This window comes from Haemorhous mexicanus, chromosome 4 (assembly GCF_027477595.1).
Source record: "Haemorhous mexicanus isolate bHaeMex1 chromosome 4, bHaeMex1.pri, whole genome shotgun sequence".
Taxonomy (NCBI): Eukaryota; Metazoa; Chordata; class Aves; order Passeriformes; family Fringillidae; genus Haemorhous; species Haemorhous mexicanus.
The window spans coordinates 41,925,505-41,950,351 of NC_082344.1; the positions used below are offsets into that span (position 1 = coordinate 41,925,505).

General features: G+C 35.9%; 1 protein-coding gene across 4 annotated transcripts in view; it reads right to left on the reverse strand.

Annotated features, from left to right (window-relative positions):
* The window catches only part of ASB5 (ankyrin repeat and SOCS box containing 5), a 41,213-nt gene that overhangs the window by 9,621 nt on the left and 6,745 nt on the right, over window positions 1–24,847 (reverse strand). For 2 of the 4 annotated variants that reach the window (XM_059844562.1, XM_059844563.1), the window contains exons 2-3: window positions 23,857–24,008; window positions 717–784 (exon numbers count right to left, since the gene is read on the reverse strand). In XM_059844562.1, the coding sequence (XP_059700545.1) occupies window positions 717–774 (58 nt within the window). In that variant the 5' untranslated portion in view covers window positions 775–784; window positions 23,857–24,008. Of the gene's footprint in view, window positions 1–716; window positions 785–18,378; window positions 18,590–23,856; window positions 24,009–24,847 lie in introns of those variants that run through there. The other 2 variants (XM_059844564.1, XM_059844561.1) reach the window with 2 other exon arrangements.

Here is a 24,847-nt window from a genome sequence, read left to right on the forward strand (position 1 = left end):
ATTGATCAGAAGAATGTCTATTAATTACTCCAGTGACATTTGATAATCAAATTATGCCAGATCCTGTTATAAGCTCTGGTTTGCACCTAGACCCACCTTATATCCCTTTCTTCAGGTAGAGATATTCAGAAGCCAGCTGTTTCTGATAAATCCATAAAATGCACAATGCTTGTATCATCTCTACTACAAATAAAATCTAAAAGCAAAAAGCTGCAGAACTATTTTGTGCCAACCAAGTTTGGAAAAAGAAAATTTACATTCCAACTGACTTGTTGATATGCATAGTAATTCATCATTAAATACTACAGGGACAAGAATATGTTCAACATAAATATTTACCATAAATAAACATCAAAAGTGTTCTTAAATTCTTTGCTTAGATTTCTGCCTTCTGCTAATCTACAAATTATAGGGTCTCTCACTTAGAAGTCATTAGCAAAAATATAAACACTTTCATTCACTGTGTTTGTAATAGCAGTAATAGCAAAAATAGTCCATTCCAAAACTGATAATGCATAAATTCCCTACTGTCCCTGCCAATTCTGAATACAAAGTATAACTATATACAGAAGCCACATTAGTTCCAAGTTCTCTGATGTATAGTTTACCAGAAGGGCAAACTATTACAAAGCATCATTGCTTTGTAAGCATTAACAAGAAAGAATAAATATATTAACAGGTGGAGTTAAAATAAATTACAAATTATTATACAGTACCTAAATCTCCATCTCCCCATGGCACTTCCAGCCAATTGCAATTATAAATCCTACTCATCTCTTTCAATCTGGAAAATAAAAAATAATTAAAATAATAATAATAATAAAAAAAAATCTGCTCTTGCTAGTTGGACCTGTTCCTAAAACACCCTGGCTATGTTTGGAAGATCAGCAGCTCCCTGTAATATGAACCTCCAGCCTTCAGTAAACACAGCTTTGAATATATGAGTGTGTACAAGTTGTCAGTTTCTTGTGGTAAAGGACTGCTGCCCTTTTTGATCAGTTTTTCACATTTCTTTCTTTAACATAACAACTTCTCAAAGTGCCAGTATCTGTGCATTGGCTTTCCAAGACAGATTAACCCGAATTTCAGCACAAGAGAAACTCACAGTGAAATCAAGAAAACCTTGACATGAATAAACTGCAGAAAAACTCCTTCTTTTTTAACCTCGAGCAAAGACATACAGTTCTGTGTCCTTAAAAATTGGTATCAGTACATAGATTTTAAGGGAAGCACTGCCAAATGTCCCTGTGTTATTTTACTACTTATTCATAATACATCTAGAAAAGAAAAGCAAAGATATTCTGAACATGTTCCAAATGCTGTTTGAGCTGCACCTGAATTGTGTTTTTCTTTTAGTAGTTTGCTATTCCTTCAATTATGTTCTAAAATATTCTTTGGTTTTTGAACTAGGGTGTTGATAGCTATTCTCAGCAGTGAAAACGTCCAAAAATAGGGATTTGCTATTCTTGACTTTGATTCATTTCTAAGTCATTAGAAATGTTCTTTTCCTCACATTTCCCTATGGACTTCACTCCTTTACATCCTTTACCTGCAATTATCCATAAATCATTCCTGCAATTATAATCATAGTGGTAAAATACTATGAAAAAATATTTTCACAACAGCCTTTACTTCCAGTCATGTCATTCCTTTTGTATTTATTTCTAAAAATTTGTGAAGTCTCCAAAAAAACCCCAAAAAACCAACAAAACAACAAACAACCCCCACAACTCAGTATAAAAAGTACATTAAAGGTTAGCTTTTCAAAAGGAGAATTGTAAGGAATAAAGTTCTTGCTCACTTCATTGGGAGAGTATTTCTACCAGGGCTCAGCACTTCAATAAATTACTGCTCTATGGCTAAATGGACAGAGTCCCAGTTGTCAGAAGAAGCACTATCATCAAAGAACTGAAAACAGAAGCCCAACACAGCTCATTACTGTGAGATGAGAAACACAGAGTATTTGGAAAGCATTGTAGCTAATATTTATTTCTGCAAAACCAACAAATGCTATGTATTAATACAAGCACTGTTACCTTTTATTTCTTAAGATGCATTGTGAGTGCTTCAGCTTCTGGCAACTGAAGCAACATACAGGATCAATAAAGAGAAAACCCCTGCAACATCAGAGTCCCAAGATGAACAGAACCACTTCACTCCAGTTGTCGAAGTGTCTGATATTTTGTATATCTAATTAGGTTCTAAAAGATTTTTATTGTGGCACTATAAAATTACTCATTTGTCTAAATCCCTTGTAGGATAAAGAAGCATGTCAACTACTTAATTGATATTTGATGTTGAAAACTATTGAAAAAAAACTTCAACAAAGGATTTAAACTTTAAGAAATATATCTATGATGCTTAACTACCATGATTAAATATGGCCAGAAAAATAAAACCCACTATTTTTTTAATAAATGAAGTTTAAACAGTCAACACTGAAGAACTCCAAGAGAATCAGAATTTAGGCTAGAGATGATTAAAATATGTCTGAAACAGAAGATGTCATTCAAGTGGCATTTACATATGTCAGTTCAAAGTTTCAAATAACATGAAAATTCTCTAATTATATAACTATATAACTGTGTATATATGTATATATATATATATGTATGTATATGTATATATATGTATACAAACAATGAAAGCTGATTGATTCAAACCAGTATACTTTCCAATGTTTATCATACTGTAGATTTTAAATCTACAAATTGGGGGCTTCATTCCAAGTGTAAATGCTAACAGTTTCCAACTCCTAAAAACCATACAAAGCTTTCCCACCCAGTTCTGTGTCTAATGCACATGGCTACACATTAGTTTTGCCATTCCAGTGTTGCATTCAGTGAATGAGTTAGTATTCAAAATTTTTTTATCTCCATGTCTAGTAGGATCTCTTTAAGACATGTCATCCAAACTATAAACTCACTGTAACATTGTTACTTTTCTACTGCCTTTTTTATGATATTGTCCCAATAATAAAAGAATACTTCACCTCCCCTGCTGAACCTATATCAGATCATCATCCATTCATAACTAAGGAACTAAAAGATGGAGTTTTGATGGTTAAATTATAAAATCATTCCAACAGCTTTTTTTTTTTCTGAGTTCCTAAACATTAGAGTGCACACTAAAAGCACAGTTTAATTATGGTTATGAGAGCTCTGAGCTTCTGAAATTTCAGCTTTAGATAATAATAACCATGATCAGCCAAAAAGCTTTTACATTAGATGATTGGTCTTTAAACACATAGGTTCCAAAGACAAGAATGGAATTTACTTTTGGGGGCATTAAAACATTAACCATTTCTCCTGACCATTCACTGCATGCCTTCTAACCTTTGCATCAAACAGCAGAACATAGGGTATGTTTTTTCTGAAGATAAAACTAATGCATTCTCAGAACACCACTCATGCTGCACAGCAAAGGAGGCTGGGGCTTTGTGGAAGAGCACTGCATGTGACTGAGCTGTCAAATAGTGGGGTATAATGCACTGAATGGTCAAATCAGGGTGGTACAGGTAACATTTTGAGTGTTTGGCATTGCACTTTAGCATACTTTTCCCACAGAAACACGAGCCACTGAACTCTACAAAAAAGCCTAGAATAACACAACAGCAATCTCCAAACACAGTGTGCTTGGTTCCCAACAGAATTAACATTTTGCTGTGTGAAGCTGATGGCAATGGCAGTGGTGGGAGCTGCAGCAGCCGCTCCTGGCTCTGTGCTCGGCCATGCACATGTGGGAAGGAGTGTGTCAGGTCCCTTCTCAAGTCACATGAAAGCACAGCCACAGCTCCACGTCCATTGCTCATGCACAGGTTGTTTTTTCCATCTTCTTGAAGCATCAACAACTGTCTGGATGCTTTTCTAACCTAAAGTAGCTTGCAAAGTCTGTATGTCCTAGTAAGAATGCCAAGATGTAAAATCACATAAATCTCCAAATTCAGTAATCTATTAGATCCTCATCAGATATGACTTGAGTAGGAGGAGCAGCTGGTAATATTCTTTGGCTGTTATTATTTCCTTGGACATCTCACTAAAACAAAGTAAGGGTTTTTCAGTCCCCTTCTAACTAGAAGGTGACAGAAAAGGTCTATGGACATTCTGAGCTGAGTTCAGACTCTGAAGATTAAAGTCAGGAATAATTTTGCTCCTCAAACACAGTCTCATCCTTAATCCAGAGTACAAACAATTTTTCTCAATCTGCTGAGAATTCTCTGTATTTTCCCAGCCTGCCTGAGAGTGAATGCAGCCCAGGGCCTCACCCCAAGGCTTATAAACAGAAAGCAATTGTGCAGCAAATCTGTGCCAAGTGTAATTTTTGTCACATCCATGAGATTTTGGAGTTATAGACCCTCAAGCCAGTAGGCTGAAGGCCTTTTCCCATTTTGACTCTATCCTTTCACCCTTCTACCCAATATTATGATACATTTCACCCTCTGCATCACTTTGAGTCCATTTTCCAATCTGCCTATTTAATTACAGACTGCATTGCAGTATGACTTTCTCTCCCTTTGCTCTGCAAGGGTGCCTGTAGAGCCAAGCCAGGTTTGGATAGCTGCATGGATGAAACAGAGAGGAAGGAAAAAAAACATCCTGCAGAGCTGATAAAAGATATACTTGTTATTCAAGTGGACTGCAACAATCAGAAGCCTTAAGTGCACCAGAAGTCTCTCAGTACTTCAGGATGCCTACCAATAAATGTATATTCCCAGCATGGCAATGACAAAGAGGCTCTAAGCAGCTAGACCCTGTTAAGATGGATTCTACAGAAAATTTTAGCTTACATATTTTATTTAGATTCTGAGAATTTCAAAACTAGAATAATTGTGGCTATTTCTTTGTTAAGTAGCAAGACAGCCTAACCTTCAACCATATAATGTTGAATACCATATCAGTACTAACACTGATAAACTCTTGTGAAATTTCTTTTCAGCTGAGGGATATTGTCCAAGTTTTTTTTTGGAAAATACTGACTTAACAAGCTAAAATGACCATAAATAAAAGTTTCTTTAGGTCAGGAAATCTTAGCCCAAACAGTGAAAAACATGAGGGCAAAAGATGCTCTGCATATTAAAACTGATGAATAAATGCAATCACACAGTATCATTGCATTCAAATGGTTACTTGGAAGATAAGGAAACTGGTGCTTAAATTCTTGAATATTGCTTCATTCTAGAACTGTCAATACTGGAAATCATCAAAGGTATTTTAAGAATAGGAATATATTTTAAGAATATAGCTAACATAAAGCTATATTTTGCATGGTAAATTCAGTTCCTTTATGTACAACATACGAACTCACTCCTGTCTACTACTCTCATTGACTATTTTAACATTTCCATTTTTTTATTTCATATCATATGATCATGAATTTCAAGCTTGACTTCCTTAATTTCTTATTTTGTTTCACTCTAAACCTTATGATATCAATATTAAATGGAATTATGATCACTCTTTCAAAAAAATTCTCTTAAAACTCTTGCAATTATTCAAAGCTCCCTTTTACACACTGGGACTATGGAAAAAATAATTACAGGAAAATACAGCACAGGCAATAGGAGTCCTAAACACTTCTAACAGAGTTTATTCCTCATTGTTGAAAATGTCAGTGTTCAGCAACTTAAATACCTCCTAAGTACTTCTCTATACAAAGCCTTACAATTATATTTTGTCCTTAGTATCTTAGAACAGGAGAATAATTCTGTCACCTGTGTTCCTCTATTGCCTCCTATTTCAGCTATCTATAGACTCCTTACACATAAAGTTATATGTAAAGTTTACTCCTCCCCCTCCTTTCATTCCCTGGTTCCCCATAGTAAACAATTAACCTTTAGTATCCAGTTACCTCGTGACAGGACAGCAAAAGTCAGGGTAAGTCAAGCCTTAAACACTTGCATAAAATAAATAGGGCAGATAAATAAGAAATGGTATTTTAGATCAGCTGATAAGAGAGCAGAAAGAACAAAAATAGCCTCAGTACCCTTGTGTTAACCCATGCAAGACAATAAAGTCCCACTAACAAAAGCATGCATTTACATTACAGCTAGAAAAAAAAAAAAAACCAAAAAACCAAAAAAACCAAAAATCAGTTTTATAGCTAGACCATCACAAATTGGGTCAGCTTAGCATATTTCAGTACCGGTTTCTGAAATGGCTGCTATACTAACCTTGGCTGGTCAGAATGCCCCAGCTAGCTTTCCGTTTTGCAGGGCACTCCCCTACACTTTCTAGGCGTCTTTTGGGGAGATCCTGGCTCCTCTGAACAGCAGTGTTTGTTGTCATGATCTGTTTCTCGAGGAAAGCCTGTCTGTCATGGGTGCAGGTACTCTGCTCTGACGAACATCCACAAATGATCTCTACAACCTTTTTTCCTCCCTTCGCTTTTTCACAAAGGATCTGGCTGTACTTACTGTAGAATGGCTACAACACTGAAATCCATTCAGTAACATTTACTAGCTTGGACTAGTGACTACAGAGTGGGGGAAGGGAAAGACTGCTCCAGCATTTTCTATTTTTAAAACAGAGAAAGAATCAGCTTAGCTACAGCATGAGTCTTAACTATTTACATGATTTAAATGGAAAGAAGGTGTTAATTTTTTAATCATTTAACACAAAAAAGAAAGAGATTCCTAAAGCATAAGTATTCAAATGTTTTGCTGCTTGAATACCAAGCAGCCTAAAACAGAAAACCAAAATTATTTCATCGGAATGGAAATTCTTTTAATAGTAGTAACAACAATTATTACTGCATCAGGTTTTACTCATATGTAATGTGCAGTAAAGAGTGATTTTAGAATTCAGGAGAATCCATGAAACTATGAAACACTACTGGTTTTCTATGGTTTGCTTCTTGCTTTTGTCTTTTTTTTAAATAGGAGGCAAGTTATCCTACAAATGTCATCAGAAACTAAATCCTGAATAAAAGCATGTTTTGACTAAAAAAAATTATTTTGAAAGTCTGATCCTGTTATGAAAGCAAGGTTGTAGTCTTGTCAGAAGAAGCACAGATCAATATTTTTTAAAAACAGTAACAAAACAAACCAGAGTGCTACAATTTTTTGTTCATTACTATGTATCAGGCTGATACTATACAACAGAAATCTGCAGAGAAGCAATCCATGATAAAATTGCATCACAATAAAAGACAGTGATTTCTCTGCAATAATAACATGTAAAATGTTGCCTTTACCTCCCTGGCATTGCCTTGTAGTATTTCCTCAATTATGCTCTTCTACAGATCTATAATAGTCACTTGTAAATTTTTAACAAGCAAATCAACATTACTGAGTTTCACTAATACTGCTCTTTTCAGGTACCTGACAAAACTTAATCCCCAAAATTCTGAAACAATGCTCAGATATTTAACGACATTTTCTATATCCCTTATGGTTTTCTTAAGGAAAAAAACAGAGGCAAGATTATAGGTAGATAGGGTGAGGGGAAGAAGAAGGAGCAGCTGCAAATTTCCCTTTGAAATTGCAGCACATGTGAGCTGTCTTACTTGGAATAGTGCTACACCCTTTACAGAACAGAAGCAGGTGGGCTTCTGCTCTTCTCACTAGACAGAGCAAAACAGCACTCTCACAGACATTAGGCTGCCTTCAGACAACTGTTCTCCTTGGGTTTTATCTTGCTGAACAAATCAGAATATCCCCCAGACTGAAATAAACAGTTCAACATATTCAATCTCTGCATGTAAATCTGAAACAGAGCTTTCAGAAAAGGGCTCATTATAAATGGGACATTATAAATATATCACTTTAATACTAGAATTATGTGTTACTTTGTAGTGCTTTCTTCCAAGTAAATAAATACTGGAAGGGGAATTAACAGGAGAGCATACTAGGGATGTGTAACATGTGCCTGTGCAGGAAGATACCAGCATTATTCTCCTGTGAGAAATAAACTGACAGTTTTTCTACTTGCCATGGCTCTGAGGCTCATCTCAGTTTCAAATTTCCATTTGGAATGGAATTCCAGGACTCTCAGGAGAAGGTTGTGAGGATCAGGATCAAGCAAAGCATCTGGGACTGCAGAGCAGGAATTTACAGTGGTCTGGCCAGAAAAAAAAAATCTACACTTTTTTGTAGGAGTTTTGTGGGCGAGGTTGTCAGCTGAGAATGAATCTGCATCTTTCTACAGGAGTGGTACAAACCTGGAAGGACTTCATACAAATGCTTCCCACATTGATTCCAGCCTCTGTTCTCTCTTACTTGTCGGGGAGGTGTGGCTGGCAGGAACAAGGAAAGCAGCAGGTACACAGACAGCTGCCATGGCTTCAAAGAGGCAGAGCCCCACAGGAGCCAGCATCACCTGCTCTCTTCTGCAGACAACTGCACAGGAGGCAAGGAGCTCCCCATGCAGTTAGAGCACCCCCAAAACCCTCCACCTCCAAAGCATGGCTTATAGGAAAAGTATCTCCATTACACAGAGATATTCCATAGATGCTTGCCATTCATTGAGTTACTTTGAATACTCTAGAGAACAATAAAAAATTATGCATTTTTGTGCTTTAAAGAAGGCAAAGCTTATCCAGTTCAGGACTGCAGAAGGAACTTTTCACTAAATTCTGCCAGGCCCAACCATTCAACCTCCAGGCAAAAAACATTTAAAAGTCCTATTCAAAAAGTTCATAAATACAAGAATAATAATTAAAAAAAAAAAGCTAAAATAGCATCAAAAATAATCTGAAATTATTTTTAAAATATAGTTGAGATAAGGGAATGAACATGGTTAAAACCATGGAGTAAGGCTGAAGATTGTGCTACTTCAGTTCCACCTCTGACGTGGATTTGCTACATGCTCTTTCTCATTTATGCCCCGGACTACATTAGCTACAAAATAAAAATCAGTATCCTTCAACTTCATTAGGTAATAAAACTATTAACATTCAAAACTACAAACCACTTGGGCTTAGTCCTGAGATTATGTTCTTCAGATTTTTCTCTATAGAAGACTTTCAAACACTTCCAAAATCTGCCAGAAGACCTTTAACACAAGTCTAAGTAGATGTCCAAACATGTAAAAAACACAGCTGACCATTATTTTTCCTGACTTGGCAAAGAAGCAGTTAGGCACAGCATTTAGATTACAGTTACTCATGGAAGCAATGCAGTTACCTTCAAAAAAGTAGCCAGGGGACGGGGTAGATGCTACAGTCTGAGAGTAAGAAAACCAGAGGACTTTCTTGATGGGTTTGGAATTCTGGCCGAAATTAGCATACAAGCTTTAAATAAAGCACTATGTTAAAGCACTATTTCATTAATAATTAGCTCTGTTCAAATTTAAAACCCAGAGGAAGAAGTGTTGAAGGATACTCTCAAAATCTTTTTTTTCCAGATTTTTGTAAAAGGAAATATGAGTAAAGTTTCAACATTTCCATTTCAGCACATTGCTCTGAGTTTAAAGGGGCAACAGTTCTTAACAGGTGGGAATGAAAATAGAAGTAAATTTTTGTTCCTCCCTTTCAGCAGGGAACTCATTCTGTTTTCAAGACTATTTTTAAGGCAACAGGGATGCAATTGTGGTAACACACAAAAAATGTGTTAATAAAGCCAACAATACCCAAAACCCCCTTGACCTTTCAACACATGATGCAGTTCAATGCAATACAGTCCAAACTCCTATAACAATAATTTATCTTAGGAAAAATTGCACAAAATTGCACCATTTTCAAATATCACAGATCAGTATTTTGTGTGCAACCATCTCAAAACAACCAACTGATGACCCACCTTGCTTCCCAAACTGTTCTGTACTTTCAGGTTACTCTGTTTTCATGACCAGCATTATTATGGGGTCACAGTGACTGCATGGAACGTGCCACACTAAATTCTGCAACAGGACTAGAAACTGATTCTTCCTGCTCATGTGATCCACACCCTGCAACCATGAAGCTGAAATGACAGACAGGCTCCCTGTGGCTCAGTGCCAGCACCCCAGCAGTGGCCTGCTATTTGATATTGCCAAAAACAAAACAGAAGAAATCTTGAACATTCCTCCCTGTAGGAGATGCCAAGATGAAGCAAATTTTAGGAAGCATTGAGGAACTGTAGTTTCTGACAAAAACAGCATCCGACAAGGCCACAGTGGTGGCGACTGTTATTCTGCAGTGCCAGCTCAATTCCAAGGAACATAAATGCACCATAAAAGTACAGGGATAAAGCTCCAGGAGGAGAACAGGAAAGGCCTGGAACAACTTTTCATTTATTTGTTAAATAGATTTTTGCATCAAGCCATACTTCATGGCAGGTATGATGGTGACATAAGTCACTAGCAGGCAACGAAGCTTAGGCATTATCCAGGTCACCAAACAGTCCTCTTGACAAATACCAGCAGATAGGTAGATAATGCTTTAATGGTCACTAATTACTTAAGCACAAAATGACATTTCTTTACACCATTATAAGCACTAAAAAAGTCTATTACATACTCTTAATACAATCTCATCACTGTCTCTTAGCTGGAATCCAAATCAGTAGTAGTAGCAGTGGTAGAAGTAGTAGAAGATTGATGATGATGATGATGATGATGATGATGATGATGATGATGATGATGATGATGATGATGATGATGATAGCAACAGCACAGCTGTCTGGCTAAAAATTTCCCTACCTCTTCTCCTGAGATTTCTACAGTTGTAACACCTGATGTTCTTGGATGCTGGGAATCATAACTAAAGGTCAAAAAAAGATTTAAACTTCTGATATGACAAAGGCTTTGTCTCAGGCCTCTCAGAAGTCAAATACAGAACAACGACACATTTATTACATTTCTTGGCTTGTTTGCAATGTGTACCTGTCAGACTCTTTATGCAGTAACATAGAATACTTGCTAATATGTAAACTAAACTAAATTACAAAAGTCATGGGGCAGAACCTAAGCAAATCAGTTACCAAGAAGGCCTGAGCTTCAGGTATTGACAGAAAGACAGACACAGGCATGAAACCAGTAGTCAGCGTAGAAGTGGTAAAGGGCCCCCAGAGAGAATCTTCAGTCAATTATGGTGAAAGAACAGCCATAAAGAGAGAGAGCATATCTATTGCCAGAAAGACTCCAGACATGGCAGAGAGTAACATCCACTGGTGCAACACATGCAGCATGCCACAAAGGATTTATGGCCAGCCAGCCAGCATTGCTGCAGTCCTGAGCAGAGCTCAGTACTCAGGCATGCTATGCAATTCCCCACAAGCCATCATCGTCTAACTGGCAGAAGTTCACTCGCTGTTTGCCTGCATTGCGAGTGTTTGAGAACATCCCCTATAAGAGAGGAATGTGAATAGCAAAACCCTGCCATAAAAATCCAGTGGCTGAAGGAAGGAACATCACCTTCAGGGAGCTTTGCTATTTCGGTCTTCCCCTGTTGCCTTATGCCCCACCAATGCAAGAAAGAGCAGTGCAGATGGTACAACTGAGCTTGCCCCAAACCAATACTGCAGTTTTCTGCATATCTTCTTTAACACCAGTTCTCTTTAAAGCCTTGCAGACAGATGGCTCCAGGATTGCCTTTCAGGCTTATTGCTCAGTCTTACTGCTATGCACCTTTAAAACCCCAGGTTTTACGATAAATCAGAGTTAATAATTTGTGCTTTTATCATTTCATAAGCCTACTCTTCATTTCACGCAGAAAAATACAGAAATCAATTGATGAAGGGCATTTCCACGTGAGTTTAGAGTGTACATTCCCAGCAAGCAAATGGGACCTAGGCTGGTGACAAGTTAAGATCCATATTCAGAAAAAAAATACATTTCAAGGAGGCAAACCTGAATGAAACCAACCAAAAATGGAGCTGGTGGACCTCGAGGAGGTCCTCACATACATAGAACAGTAAAATAACCCCACAAACAAATCCACGTGACAGGCTGTATCAGTTTCTTTTAGAGAGGCAAGCATGCAAACAGGCTCCAGCATACATATTCACTAGAAATTTCTGTGGCCTCAGAAGTTTTCTTTCAGATGAGGGATGTGAAAAATGAAAAACTTGAATTAAAAGTAACATGCTTGCCAAAAGATGTTCTTGCTTTTTGTTGCTGCAAATAAGTCAGGATTAAGGCCATGCCAATTTAATTGCATCATATAAGTCTGAGAAAGACCTTTTTAAGGTAGAATATGTTCTTCAAAAAAGAATGTTCTGGTATTTGTCGAATATGTGGTGTCATTTCCTTCCTTCAAAGAAGGTGCCTTTTTGGCATTATTTTGCAGTATGACTCTTCTTTGGCAGTCATTTGTCATACCAGGCAAAGTTATTTGGCATACAAGAGAAAGTGATGAGCTCCATCAAAAAAAAAAAAAACGAACCCTTCTAAAATTTCAAAAAAGAATATTCACACTATCTTAAGCATTTTTACACCATTAGCTTACGTGCTGCAAATGAAAAACAAATGCTAAATGTGGTGCCTTACACCAAGTGGTATGGTGAATAGGTATGCCATACAATATTCCTATCATTGCTAAATGAATCTCCATTGTATCCAGGAAGCTAAGAGAGGTCTTGTATGGCTTTTATTAATAGAACTGTGATCTCTGTGGAATGCAAGTTGAGAAAATGCCTCATGCCTATCTTCCCTACCTAACAACTGTTGCTGAGTGGCATTATCAATTGCAACTTGTTAGGATAAAATAAATATGAAAACTTTGCTCTAATAATTCACTACAAGCCATTCAAACAGTAGATCTCTAACAGTGAAACACGACATTATTACCTATTTATGAGCTGTATTTTAAGGACCATATTCTTGGGACTACCCAAGTAGTTCTCAGTGTACAAGAAAAAAAGGAACAGAAAACTTCATAGTATTTACCAGTCTCTGGGAGAAGATGGAGACTCCAGTAGACTGAACTACCACAATCCCTTTGATGGCTTAATTTAGCCTAACTAGTGTACTGAGCTTTCCTACCATGCCTGACCAAGGCAGATAGAGCAAAGTTGGGTAGCTTAGAATTTGCTACAGTCATTCAAGAGTAGACTTCCTTAACCTTAGAAGAAACCAGGGCATATTAACCTCTCCTGTTCTGCAAAACCAGAATGTATTTTAAGAAGCATACCACAAACAATTTCTGCTTTCAAGTAACTTTAACTTATACACTTATGGATAATGTGAAATTTTACACAAATTTCTGTGAAGAGAGGTGACATAATTAAAAAATACAATATTTTAGACAAATCATTTTACATTCTCAGAACTACTTAGCTTGTCTATCAGACTCCAGGTATCTGTATATGTACATGACTCTTTGCTGTTTATGCTATGTTATCCTCTGCAATTTTTTTTTCATAAGCAGGTTCTTCTCTATCACTTTCTGCTTGTAGATAATTTTGACAATTACTAAGTATAAGTTTTACTTTTGATAAAATAGACACCTTCTGCCTTATAAAAATGCTTATGAGTGGGAACTATGCCTCCTTCCATAAGGTTATCTTTAGTAACGAAGTATAGCCTCTTTCATACAAACCAAGATCTTACCAGTATTTTTTGGCAGAATTATTATCTTACAGACCCAAAACATCTGAAAATTGACTAATTCTTTAGATTTGATCCACAAACTTTGAAATCACCTAAAACCACAGCACTACTACCTCATCCTAAAGCAATATACTATAAAACTCATCTGAAGCTCAAACCTAGAGCTTCTATACACAGAGCACTTTCATTATATGCCTTGTTAGTTGGTATAGTAGGAAGAGTCAAAAAGCTTTTGACCCTCCAGTGTTCATCCAGCAACAGCTGTACAAAAGGCTGATTTATTAACTCTTCACATATCTGGAAATACCATGAGAGAAGAAATGTTACTGTGCAGATCACTGTCATTACACATAGTTTGCTAAGGAGCTAAATATACCCAAAGTTAATTTTCAAGTTAGTTTATTCTTGTGTAACAGTTTGTAGGGCACAGGATTTTAAAATGGAGCAAACATACACTTTTTACATCTTTACCCATTGAGAAATAAATTAATAAAATCTTGACTTTTGCAAAGTTTCAAATGCAACAAATATGTAAATATTCACTTCAATACAATAAATAAAGAAACACTAGGCACCACAACCTATTTCCAGCACAGCTCTAGTCCCTGATTGGAAAGCACTTGGCTCCAAACAACTAATCAGTCCCTTTCAAGTCAGTGGGGCAAGTGTATATGAGTAAGTGTTTACAAAATTAGTGCCAAAGTTAAAAATAACCCAGCAAATGGCACCTCTATAATAGAATGGATCCCTTTTTCATTTATTTTTTTATGGTACTAGCTATACTGACTTCACTGAAAAAAAATTATTCAACTCTAATAGCTTATTGGGACACAGGTCTTCAATTCACTCTAAGCAAATGTAAAAGAATGCAAAGTTCTGTCCTGCATTTGGTGCTATTCAGGCTTTTAATATTGTGAATGATAGAATAATGTATTTATTTTTATGCAGGCAGTAGATGACACTAAACTGAAAATGCTACAACTGCTCAGAGAGAAGCAATTCAAAACAGACAAGTAAAACAGAGAAACTGTCTGATACCAAGAGAGCATGAAACTAGCTGAAGGCGAGTACAAAGTACTATATGCAGAGAGGAAAAAGCAAATGCACAATACAGTGACTTTGTTTTAACATGTTTGTTTTTACAGGCTAGAGCCTCTATCCATAACACTTTACTGCTGGGGGGGCAGCATCATTCCAGGAGTATTACATAGGGTGCCATATACATGGCACATGACTTAAGTGTTCCACTTGTATACAACTAATAGTTCCCTGGTTACACTCATAAAGTCTCAGCTGGAGCACTCTGTTTAACATGGGAAATTAGACATCAGTAAAGATGTCTGTAAACTATATATGAACTGGCACAAGTCCAAGGGAGAGCAACTGCACTAACTCCAGGTGCTAGAAAATAAGACTTTGGAGGACAGACTAAGTTAAATCCTTTTTACTTTATTCTAGAAAAGAGAAAAACAGTAGAAGTAAGAAAAGGCATGATAATTGTCCTTAAATTGATTACTTCTTGTACACAGAGAGAAACAATCATATTTCATTAATTTGGTTAGCAGAAATAAAGATTTAGGTCATCCTTGGAGAAAGTGGGAAGCAGTTCAGTGATGAGAACAGAAAACCTGCAATTGGTTGCATAAGGATGCTGCAGAAATCACTATTACTAAGCATTTAAAAAACAGATTAGCCAAACATTTGCCAGATAACTCATGTATATTTGATCCTAGAGCATTCAATTTACCTCTGAATGTACCTTTGAGCTATACATAGGAAAAGTTTTACTCAGACATCATTTCCATAAACAAATGAAAGTGCCCTATAATTAGTAGAGCCTTCGCTTGCATTTTTTTGCTCTTAGCTGATGCTGACACTGATCTAGTTCCTGTATTTCAGTGTCACATAAACAGTATAATAATTTCTAATTAATGACTGTGACATTATCCAGCCATTCATATACACTTGAGATCCAAAGGATAAATGGAGTGTAGATTGCTGACTACTGAAGCTGAAAATATTCCTGAAATATTGAGGAACAAAATATGACCCGTTTCACCACTAACATTTAGCAACAAGACCACATAAAGCAGATGACACAGGCAAAGCTGTCTCCTTATATTTACTAAAGAAAAAGTGATAAAATAAAGCAAGTCTGCCTTGAAATGCATGATCCCTGGGCCTCAGTTCCTGAACTGGCCTCTATACCTTCAGTTTGACAAAAGGAGTTCCACCAAAAACTACCTCTCTGTACCTGAAACACCCTCAACTACACAGACTTCATAAAAGAAAGACTTATTTTAACTCAAGGGGTCAGTTTAGAAAGTATGAAATAATGCCTGTGCCTAGTAGTACATTATTTACAAAGATTCTTTTTTCTTCAAAATTATAGCACTCTGTCCTAGCCAAGCCATTATAACAGCAGTAAGTAATCTTTTGTTATTAAAAGCAAACCTAAAATACCATTCCTAACATAATTTTGAGAGTATGTAATCAGGTTAAAACTAGAAAATAAAAAGAAACATTTCCTCTAATTTGAATTACTTATTGAAACTATATAAACTTCAATTAGCTAATGATAGCTGCTGGGCTAATTATCTATCTTGGTGGTCCTTTGTGCTGCGTTTTTTCTGCCAAGGTTTCTCTACTACTTGAGAAAAAACACAGAATGCATCATTAATTAGGAGGATACTCAGTATTTAATTTTATAATGTATGTTTCAAGCAGTTTCATGCTTCATGTTACTTATTGTCCATCTTTTAGATATCACTTTTAGCAGGATATTTTGTTAAATGTATTACATGAAACTGAGGCATCCCTGTGTTTCACCAAAACCAAAAAATCAAATCCCACAACACATTGTGAGTTCAGACACCAGCATGCCTCTTTCCGAAGACTCAGAAGTAAAGTATAGAAAAGATAAAATAAAATATAAAGTAATGATCCTGAGGAGGAATTATTTGCATCCCTAAGAGCAAGGATTGCTGCTGTTAGTCACAAAAAACAGATGAATAGTAGATTCTGTAACACTACCTGAACATGTGCTTACAACTGTTACAAATCCAGAACCAACCCCTGCAAGCTGGACAGCGAAAAATGACAGCACACTGATGTTGAACTTAAGCACAAAATAGTTGCAATAATAATTTTCTTTTAATAAAACAAGCAGAAAACTAGAAAATCTACCATGTGTTTGATCCTAAATCAATAAAAACCTCTGCTACTTGACCAAAACAGTAACCTGCAAGAGTGATAGATTTTCACCTTTTGCATTGGCCAGCTACTAGAATGCTTAGTAATACTTAATGCTTAAAATTTCTTTAGGTATGAGATGAGACTTTTGACAAATGCCTGAATTACAGATTCCTGGATTCAGCAACAGGTAACACCATAAACACTATTTTACAGTCCAGCCTGATGCATGTTATTCCTTTCACTCCAGTTCCTCCTGAGTCTCTTTCCTTCTGTGCCCAGCTTGTGTGTTGGTCTTCCCATAAAGAGCTGCCTTAGAGGTAGCAAGCAGCTTCTGGCAAAAAATTCTTGACTTCAAGTAAGGCCTTCCCCATTTTCTGCAAGTATTCCTGCCTGTGCTCTTCCTATCCTACTGTAGTGAACACATACATACACGCCCACACCCTCCCACATCTCTATCTGCACATACACTCACACACACACACACAAATGAACAGTAGTTCAAGTGGTGCCATTAACAGGCTCAGATGTAAAAACCCTGTGTTTCAGAGCTTGTGCAGAAAACACATGATACAACTCCATCTCAAGTAAATCTTCTGCAAAGTAAGCTAATTCCTACTTTAGGATTTAAGCCTTTCTTTCTGGATTGCAAATTTTAACACCCCTACAAAAAACATCTAGCTTTAGTCCCAGCATTTAAGACTGAAAAAATCTTTTGAGTTTGAAACTCTTTCTGGCTTACTTCTATAGTTTCTCCCTTTACATTTAACTTGGGCCATGTCTTCACATTTGTGGTACCCAGGGACGAGTGGTAAAGGCAGTAAGAGGCAAGACAAGTTTTCCTGTTCCATTGCCTACCTCAGCTTGATGCCGTCCCAGAATACGAGGAAAAATAAGAAAGACAAGTGAGGTAGCAGGGATACCAAGCTGAGCAAAATCAGGGCTCAGTCATGTGCCAGCATGTCACAATTTAGAAGAAAAAGTGCTCTCTAATGCAGAAGAAGAATTGAATGAAAATGGTACCTCACTACAGATGAGCTTGGGGTAACAGCTCTGCCAAAGTTCTGCTTGCGTGAAAAGAAAAAAGAATTTTCACAAGAGCTTTCAACCCAGTAAGATCTGAAGGGTTTCCACACATATGCCCAAAAGTTGGCCCTGACAAAGTGTTACTAAGGTTCCTGCTATGTGCCAAGAGACAACTTATTCAAGGTATATGAGGACCATATCTCTCAAAAAGTTACTACATGAAAATTTTACCCTAATCAAGACATAATTTTCAGGAATATTTCAACAAGTTTCACTAGAGTGGTGCAAAATAATCACATGCCAAACATGGAAAATTTCAATTATGCATGGTAATCTGGGGAACATTAGGATCAACTGGGAAAATAGTCCCAGATTGGGAAGTATTTGGCAACCTTATTTATACACAGCCATCTTAAATCTAGGCCTCTCTCCAAAAAGAAAACTAGCTGTGGTATTTAAGTTTTATTCTGAACTTAATATTAATTAAAAAAAAAAAGAAAAAAAAGCTCACATAATCTAACAACATTCCTACAGATAATTTTGGTTACAAAAAACACAGAAACAAGTACAGAAAAAAACCCCGACTCACACATATCATTTGGAAAAATGAATGTAAATGAGGCTAGCAGATAAGTAATTACCTGAAAAACAAAATCCCCAAACAGTAGAGATAACAGAGTATGTACAAATATACCTTGTCCTTGAGGAACTCCATAAAATTCAGCAGCTATCCTTGCTGCTTCCTTACGGTTTCCTTTCACAATGTAGAAATGACTAAGTATAGCAAGGCTGATCTTCACAAAAAGTTTAAAACAAAAAAGTGAAAGTATAGTAAAGTAGACATTGGATAACTGCTGCGCAAAAGGGCGACTTTCTTCTATGACAGTCATTGCTGCAGCAAAACCTCTGTCAGTGTTTGGGTCAGGCTCTCAAATGTGTTGATAAGATCATATGGCTCCAGCCATGCACTCTTGGGAACAACTGGTCCCGAGGAAAGAAAATATCAGCTGGTCATGATGCCTGCTGCTCAAAATATGACGATTATTTATACTGTACATAGTACTGAGTTCACTACCGCACTTGCTAGCCCGGTGATATTCATGTGGGACAGCAGGTTCCAAGATCCTGGATTGTACTTGTTCCACTTAAAAGGTCGGTTGCATTCCAAATTCTGCATTTCTAATTCATTTATTTACATGTTTAAAATACATTTTCAAAAGTATTACTATAAACTCCTGAAATTCATGTACTAAACCACGTAACTCAGATAACCTGTTTTTGCTAAAATATGTTCTCCTGCTGCTTAAGTACAGTTGCTCTTTTCTGATATTTCATTTTATGTCAGACTAATAGTCTTTCCTTAAAAAGCTAGAATCATACCAGTAAATAATTGAAGTACATATTAATAAATAAACAGAGATTTATTAATAAATAAACAGAGATTTATTATAACAGAGTCTCATTATTTTGCTCAGGCTGAATGAAAATACCTAGTATACAAAGACTTTAGCTCTATACAAAAAAACAGTATTCAGAGTAGATGATACGAGTCAAACATCTAGGTATTTTTATCCCTAAGACCTGGAGCATCTAAAATTAAATTAATTAAAATGCAATGGTGAAATTTCAACATGGAAAATTTCTAATAGTTATGATATGTATTTCATTGTGCTGCATCATATGACATGAAAGCCTTTATTTGTTGGCCAGTTTTAGAGAGGGAATCTAAATTCCTCCAATTTTTTAAGAATTATTTTGCTTTTATACCATAAAGCTATTACTCACAGTCATCAGCAGTCACTCACAAGTTGTTCCATTAGTGTGAGTAATTGCTCAGTAAATTGCTGAGCTGCAACATGATACAAACTGAGGAGCTGCATGACAGAACCAGATTTCTAAGTGAACTATAATCCTAAAGTAAAGAACCATGGCAGCACAAGAAAGGGTCCTACTGGTCCTATTCTAAACTTTTATACTTCCTTCTAAATTAAAAAAACAGTGTCTTGAATTAAAACTCAAAATGGTCTACCCAAAGTAATCCTAAACCTTTCTATTCTACCCTGGATTCTCATTTGGTGATTAGAAAAAAACAAAAACATTTTAGAATGTTGGCAGCTGTCCATTAGGATAAAAGGGTATGATCCAAATGTCACTGCATCCACAGATCACCCTGACTTCAATGAACAGCATAGCAGATATTAAGCACTATAATACAAAGCCATATTTCTGAAAGGAAAGTGGAAACAGTAAGGCACCTCTTATCATCTGACTCTCTGAGTAATTTATTAGAGTAAGAAGCTATAATGTTTTCTGGAAACTAAATTAAAAAAACCCCATACAAATGAAGAAAAGACAATGACAAGTGAAAATGTTCTTGGAAATTATTAAAATTTTTGACAGACAGGAAGTGAATTGTGCTTATCTTGAGAGAAACAGGCAACAGGTATTTTTCTTTGAAAAAAATTAATCCACTTAGAAGTCAATCATAACTCGAAAAGGCAATTAAAAAGGAGCTTAAACTGTAAACTATATTGGTTAGTTAAAAAAATACACCAATTTTTACCAAATTTCATTTATAGACATTTTCTCATCCAGCCAGAATAGGAACTGCTTTCCTCATACCATTCTTAGAAGCGGGAATGAGTACTTAAAATGCCAAATGAAAATCCCTTTTTATATTTGGTACATTGTTATCTGACACTGAATTGAGGTGTCATGTTTTCCACAAGTATAAAAGGCATTATGATCTGAGCTACGACTGCCAAGTTCTGTTTCAATCATTAATAGAAATGGTATTTTCCTTAGTAACACACCCAATACTGGAACTTCTTACTTCTCCCATATTTGTACCAGTATTACTAAGCTTAACTTGATCAGTCCATAGAATTCTCCAGGCATCTTATGGACCCATTTCACAAATTTACCATGCAGTACAAGGAAAAGCCATAATTATGTTACAGAAAGCTTTTTCTTCCTTACAGTGTTCTACCTGACCCTTTTTCCCTTTTTTCATGTTATGCCATCTAGTACCTGCTTCCTCATCTGGACTTCTCCCATATTTTGTTAATGAACAAAATAATCTTTCCTTTTAGAGGCAAAACTCCAAACAGCAATTACCATAAATAACAGCAGGAGCTAACAGAATTCATCTTCCCCTTACAATACTGTTTCCTGCTTCTTATAACTGCAGTAGCTAAATCACAAAATAAATCTCTCAATTTTAGATCGTTTTTTTCAAGTTATTTTTTTCTGCTGAGGTTCAAAAAAAAGTAAATTTAAAACTACAACAACAAGGCTAATATGCATTTAGTATTTTGTAAGTGATGTTTCAAGTAACCTCACAGATTTGTAAAGCCACTTTTAGGAGGAACAAGATGAAAATTGAACAGGAAGGTTATTCCTGTATCAAAACTTGCCTTGCATCCTTTCAAAAATTTCCCTCATCAGTAATAAACTACATAAGGATGAAAAACTACATGAAATCATGAGTTTTGAGAATTCCAGTTCACACATACTCATCAGAAGCTGGCAAAATTAGTCTTATAATATTTCCTCTTTTTTTAGAGCTCTGTAACTCTTATGTGCCAGCTTAGCTGGAAACTCTCCCAGCTGCACAGAACCAAGTCTATCCTAATCTAAGGGTTATAAAGGGCTACAGAAATTACCATTACAGCTTTTTGGCAAAGCCATGCTATGAGGCACCCAGTCATGAAAGCTGAGCAACTGCTTAGAAGTTAACGCCCACAGGGCATTTTGGGAGAACCAACAAGGTGAACGCTGAGATCTGAACACAGAATAGCTGAGAGGAAGCCCATGCAGGCTGGGAAAACCAGAAACAGAAAGCTACAGCTGTTGTAACGGAAATCAGAAAATAGAAGCATAGGTAAATAAATGAAGGATCTGGCAGTCAATGAGATGACATGAAGGACTGTAAAAAATTGGGATGTAAGTGTCCCACATTTTCTATTGCATGGCAATATCTTGCAGCACTTCAGAATAATGAGAGGTTCCAAATGGAAATGCACCATATGTAACAAATGTACAACACTGTAATGATATCAAAACACTTAAAAAGAGCAGTGGCTTAATCTGGATATTTGCATTTCCCATGTAGTTTTGACTTTTGGGAATAAAATCTCTTGGCTTTATTTCCTCACTAGTAAAATGGGGACTATTCTGAAGATAACTTCATTGCTGTTAAAAAACCACTCAGATATCCTGGTGAAAAGAGTAACTACCTAGGTATTTAATAATTATTTTAATACAAAATTCAGACACAAACCTAAATAAAATGAAATCTTGACAGTTCATTCACTTTATGACAACAGAAGAGATGGGATGTAAAATTATTTTAGCATTTAGGGTTTTATCATAGCACACAAGAAAATGGCAACAAGCTATATTGCAGATTAACAATATTTGTATTTTTATTTTGTTTAAGAAGATAGTAATACTGTGGTAGACAAGGATACCCTTACCTTGACAAACTAGCACATTTCCAGCAAATAAGAACAATGTAATGACTCCTCTGATATGCTTCCCCACTTCTGGCAATTAACTATTTTAATTTTAAAACCACTTAAGAAACTTCAAATGCTAGAATTTATGGTCTTAGAGTTCCCTGTTAATGTAGCTTGGTCAGCTATCATTTCTCAAGAATATAATCTGTAGAATCAAGATAGCAATACTGCTGCTTATAATGACTATAAAGTGGTTCATTTCAAACTGCAGAGCTCAGACAAAGTAACCTGGCTTTTAATGCTTTGCTGTGTAGCAGCCAAGTGCAGAAAGAATCTAGCAGTGGCACCTGTTTGTGCTAATTCAAACTGTCCAAAATCTAGTGTACAATTTACCCTCAACCAAACAAAGTATTTTTTAGAAAAACAAAGCAAACAAACAAAAAGAAAACAAAACAAAAAACAAAGGGAAAAAAAAAAACCCAAACAACAAACCTACAAAACCTATGCTCTATCATCTATGATTAATTGCCTAACCACAGTCATACACTATTTTATTCTGGCAATTTTACATCTATGCTTTAGAAGACTGGTGTGTCTAATTTTCAGTAAGGTAAAATACACAAGAAAATTAACACAACTGATAGAATATGTAGTCTTTGAAGACATTTTTTTTAACATCAAAGACTATAAAACCCTTAGAAATATGATTTCTTTTTAGCACGTGCTGTGTTGTTACATTTGGAAAACATATTTCCTTCTATTTATATTTTTAAACTAATATATTTAAACTAAATGATAGAAGATGTAAAAGAGTAATTATATTCACAGCACAAATTCCATTACAGTTAGTCTTAAAAGTTTTCTTCTGTATTTTGGAGATGCATCTAAATCTCTGAAAGTGAAAATGTTTATTTTAAAAATGAGATAAAGATGAAACACACTACAAGGAATTATTTGTATGACACTTCACCTGCATGTCTTCTTCCACATATAAGAGACAGCTAAATATACACAGCAAGTTGATAGTCATCCTGGTTCTGAAACTTCTGTCCAGTATAACAGAAGATATTAAGATAACAGGCAGAGGAACAGGAACTCTTAGATGCTTTGAAAAATTGATTATTTTATATATTATAGGAAACCAACCAGGAAAAATTTATAAGGTAATGCCCTTGAAGCAAGGAGTTTAAAAAAAAAATACCAGTAAGAAATCAAGTTTTAGAACTGAGTTTCTGATGTAAGCATATTCTTACAACAATTCTTCACAAAGGACGCAAAAGAAGAGAAGCATGAGCTACTGAAAAAGAAATGTCTAACTCAGCATGAAAAATTACCTGCTTAGTGACCAGCTGACTTGTATTTTAATGAGCGTATGAGATGCTAATCTTCAAAATTTTACCTACTTACCTAAAGCTACTGAATGTTATGTCATTTCAGCCTTAATCTACATTCAGCACTTTTTTTTTCTATTTTATTTTCAAAGCATTTGAACTGGAGAAATCTAGACTCAAAGGAACTATTTTAAAATTAATTTCCTCATTATTCAAAATGTTACCTTAACATTGGATTGAAGACAAAAAAAAAGGCATACATACCGTAAAACAATCTTCAAAAAGTCTTAAATGTTCTTCTCATTAATATCATTCCTAAGTTAAGGATATGATGTATTTATGCTAAGGCACAGAAAATAAATGTAAACAAGTCATATTTACCTGAAGAAATTCCGAAGCTGGAGTGACTGGAAAACACCAAGCAGCTGCTGTGTCCTTTTCTAAACAGGAGCTCAAGCCCATTAGTACAACCCAAATACTACTCTTCATAAAAGATGAAGAGAAGAGGTGGCTGAAGTACAGACTGTGTGCTGCTGTTTTGGGGGAATGAAAAGACAAAATATGAGAGAACACAAACTTTCTCATCCAGAAAAGAGGAAACTTGGTTTACATCTGAACTGCATTTTCACTGCATCCCATTGCTATCCTTAAGAACTCTACAGAATTACTTGAGCATCACGACAAAGCCATACTATCAGCACAAAAACCTGAGAGTTGTGTTGCCAATTACAACAGATACAACACTGTAAACCTAAGAAATGAAAGGCTCATATCTCCTTTTTACAGATTTCTTCCTGAATGCCATATCTACCCAGGATTTACACAAACCATACAACATGAAGTTACAACTCATAACCAAAGTTAGTTTCATTCAGATTTCTGGAGTTCTCATAATCCCTACTAGTAGCCTGATAACCCAACAAAGACTTAAACCAAAAGTCTGTTTCAAAATGCAATGCAATGACATCTTTAGTGGCACAACAGGGAAAAATGAGAGTGTCTTAAAACACTTCTCATAGTTGAGCTCTGGCTTTTGACATCCATTCTACTTAAAAGTTACATATTTACACACCATTTGCCTTCTCTAATAATGAAGCACAAAAGTTCCTTTAAAAGAGCTGGAATGCACAAAAATCCATACAAATCAAGTTATTTTCGTACATGAATGATGCAATCTTTCATTTCTAACATCGTGAAAAAGATTGTTTATTCTTAATGTGTTAAAAATGGTTTCATCGAGGTGTTTTGCCTTTTCTAGTAATTGAAAATACTACTCCTATGTTAGAAAGTTATTCTAGCATGCAGACTTGCATGTCTGGATTTCCAGAGAATGGAATTACTGGTCAGGGATTAAATATCAATCAGTATCTCT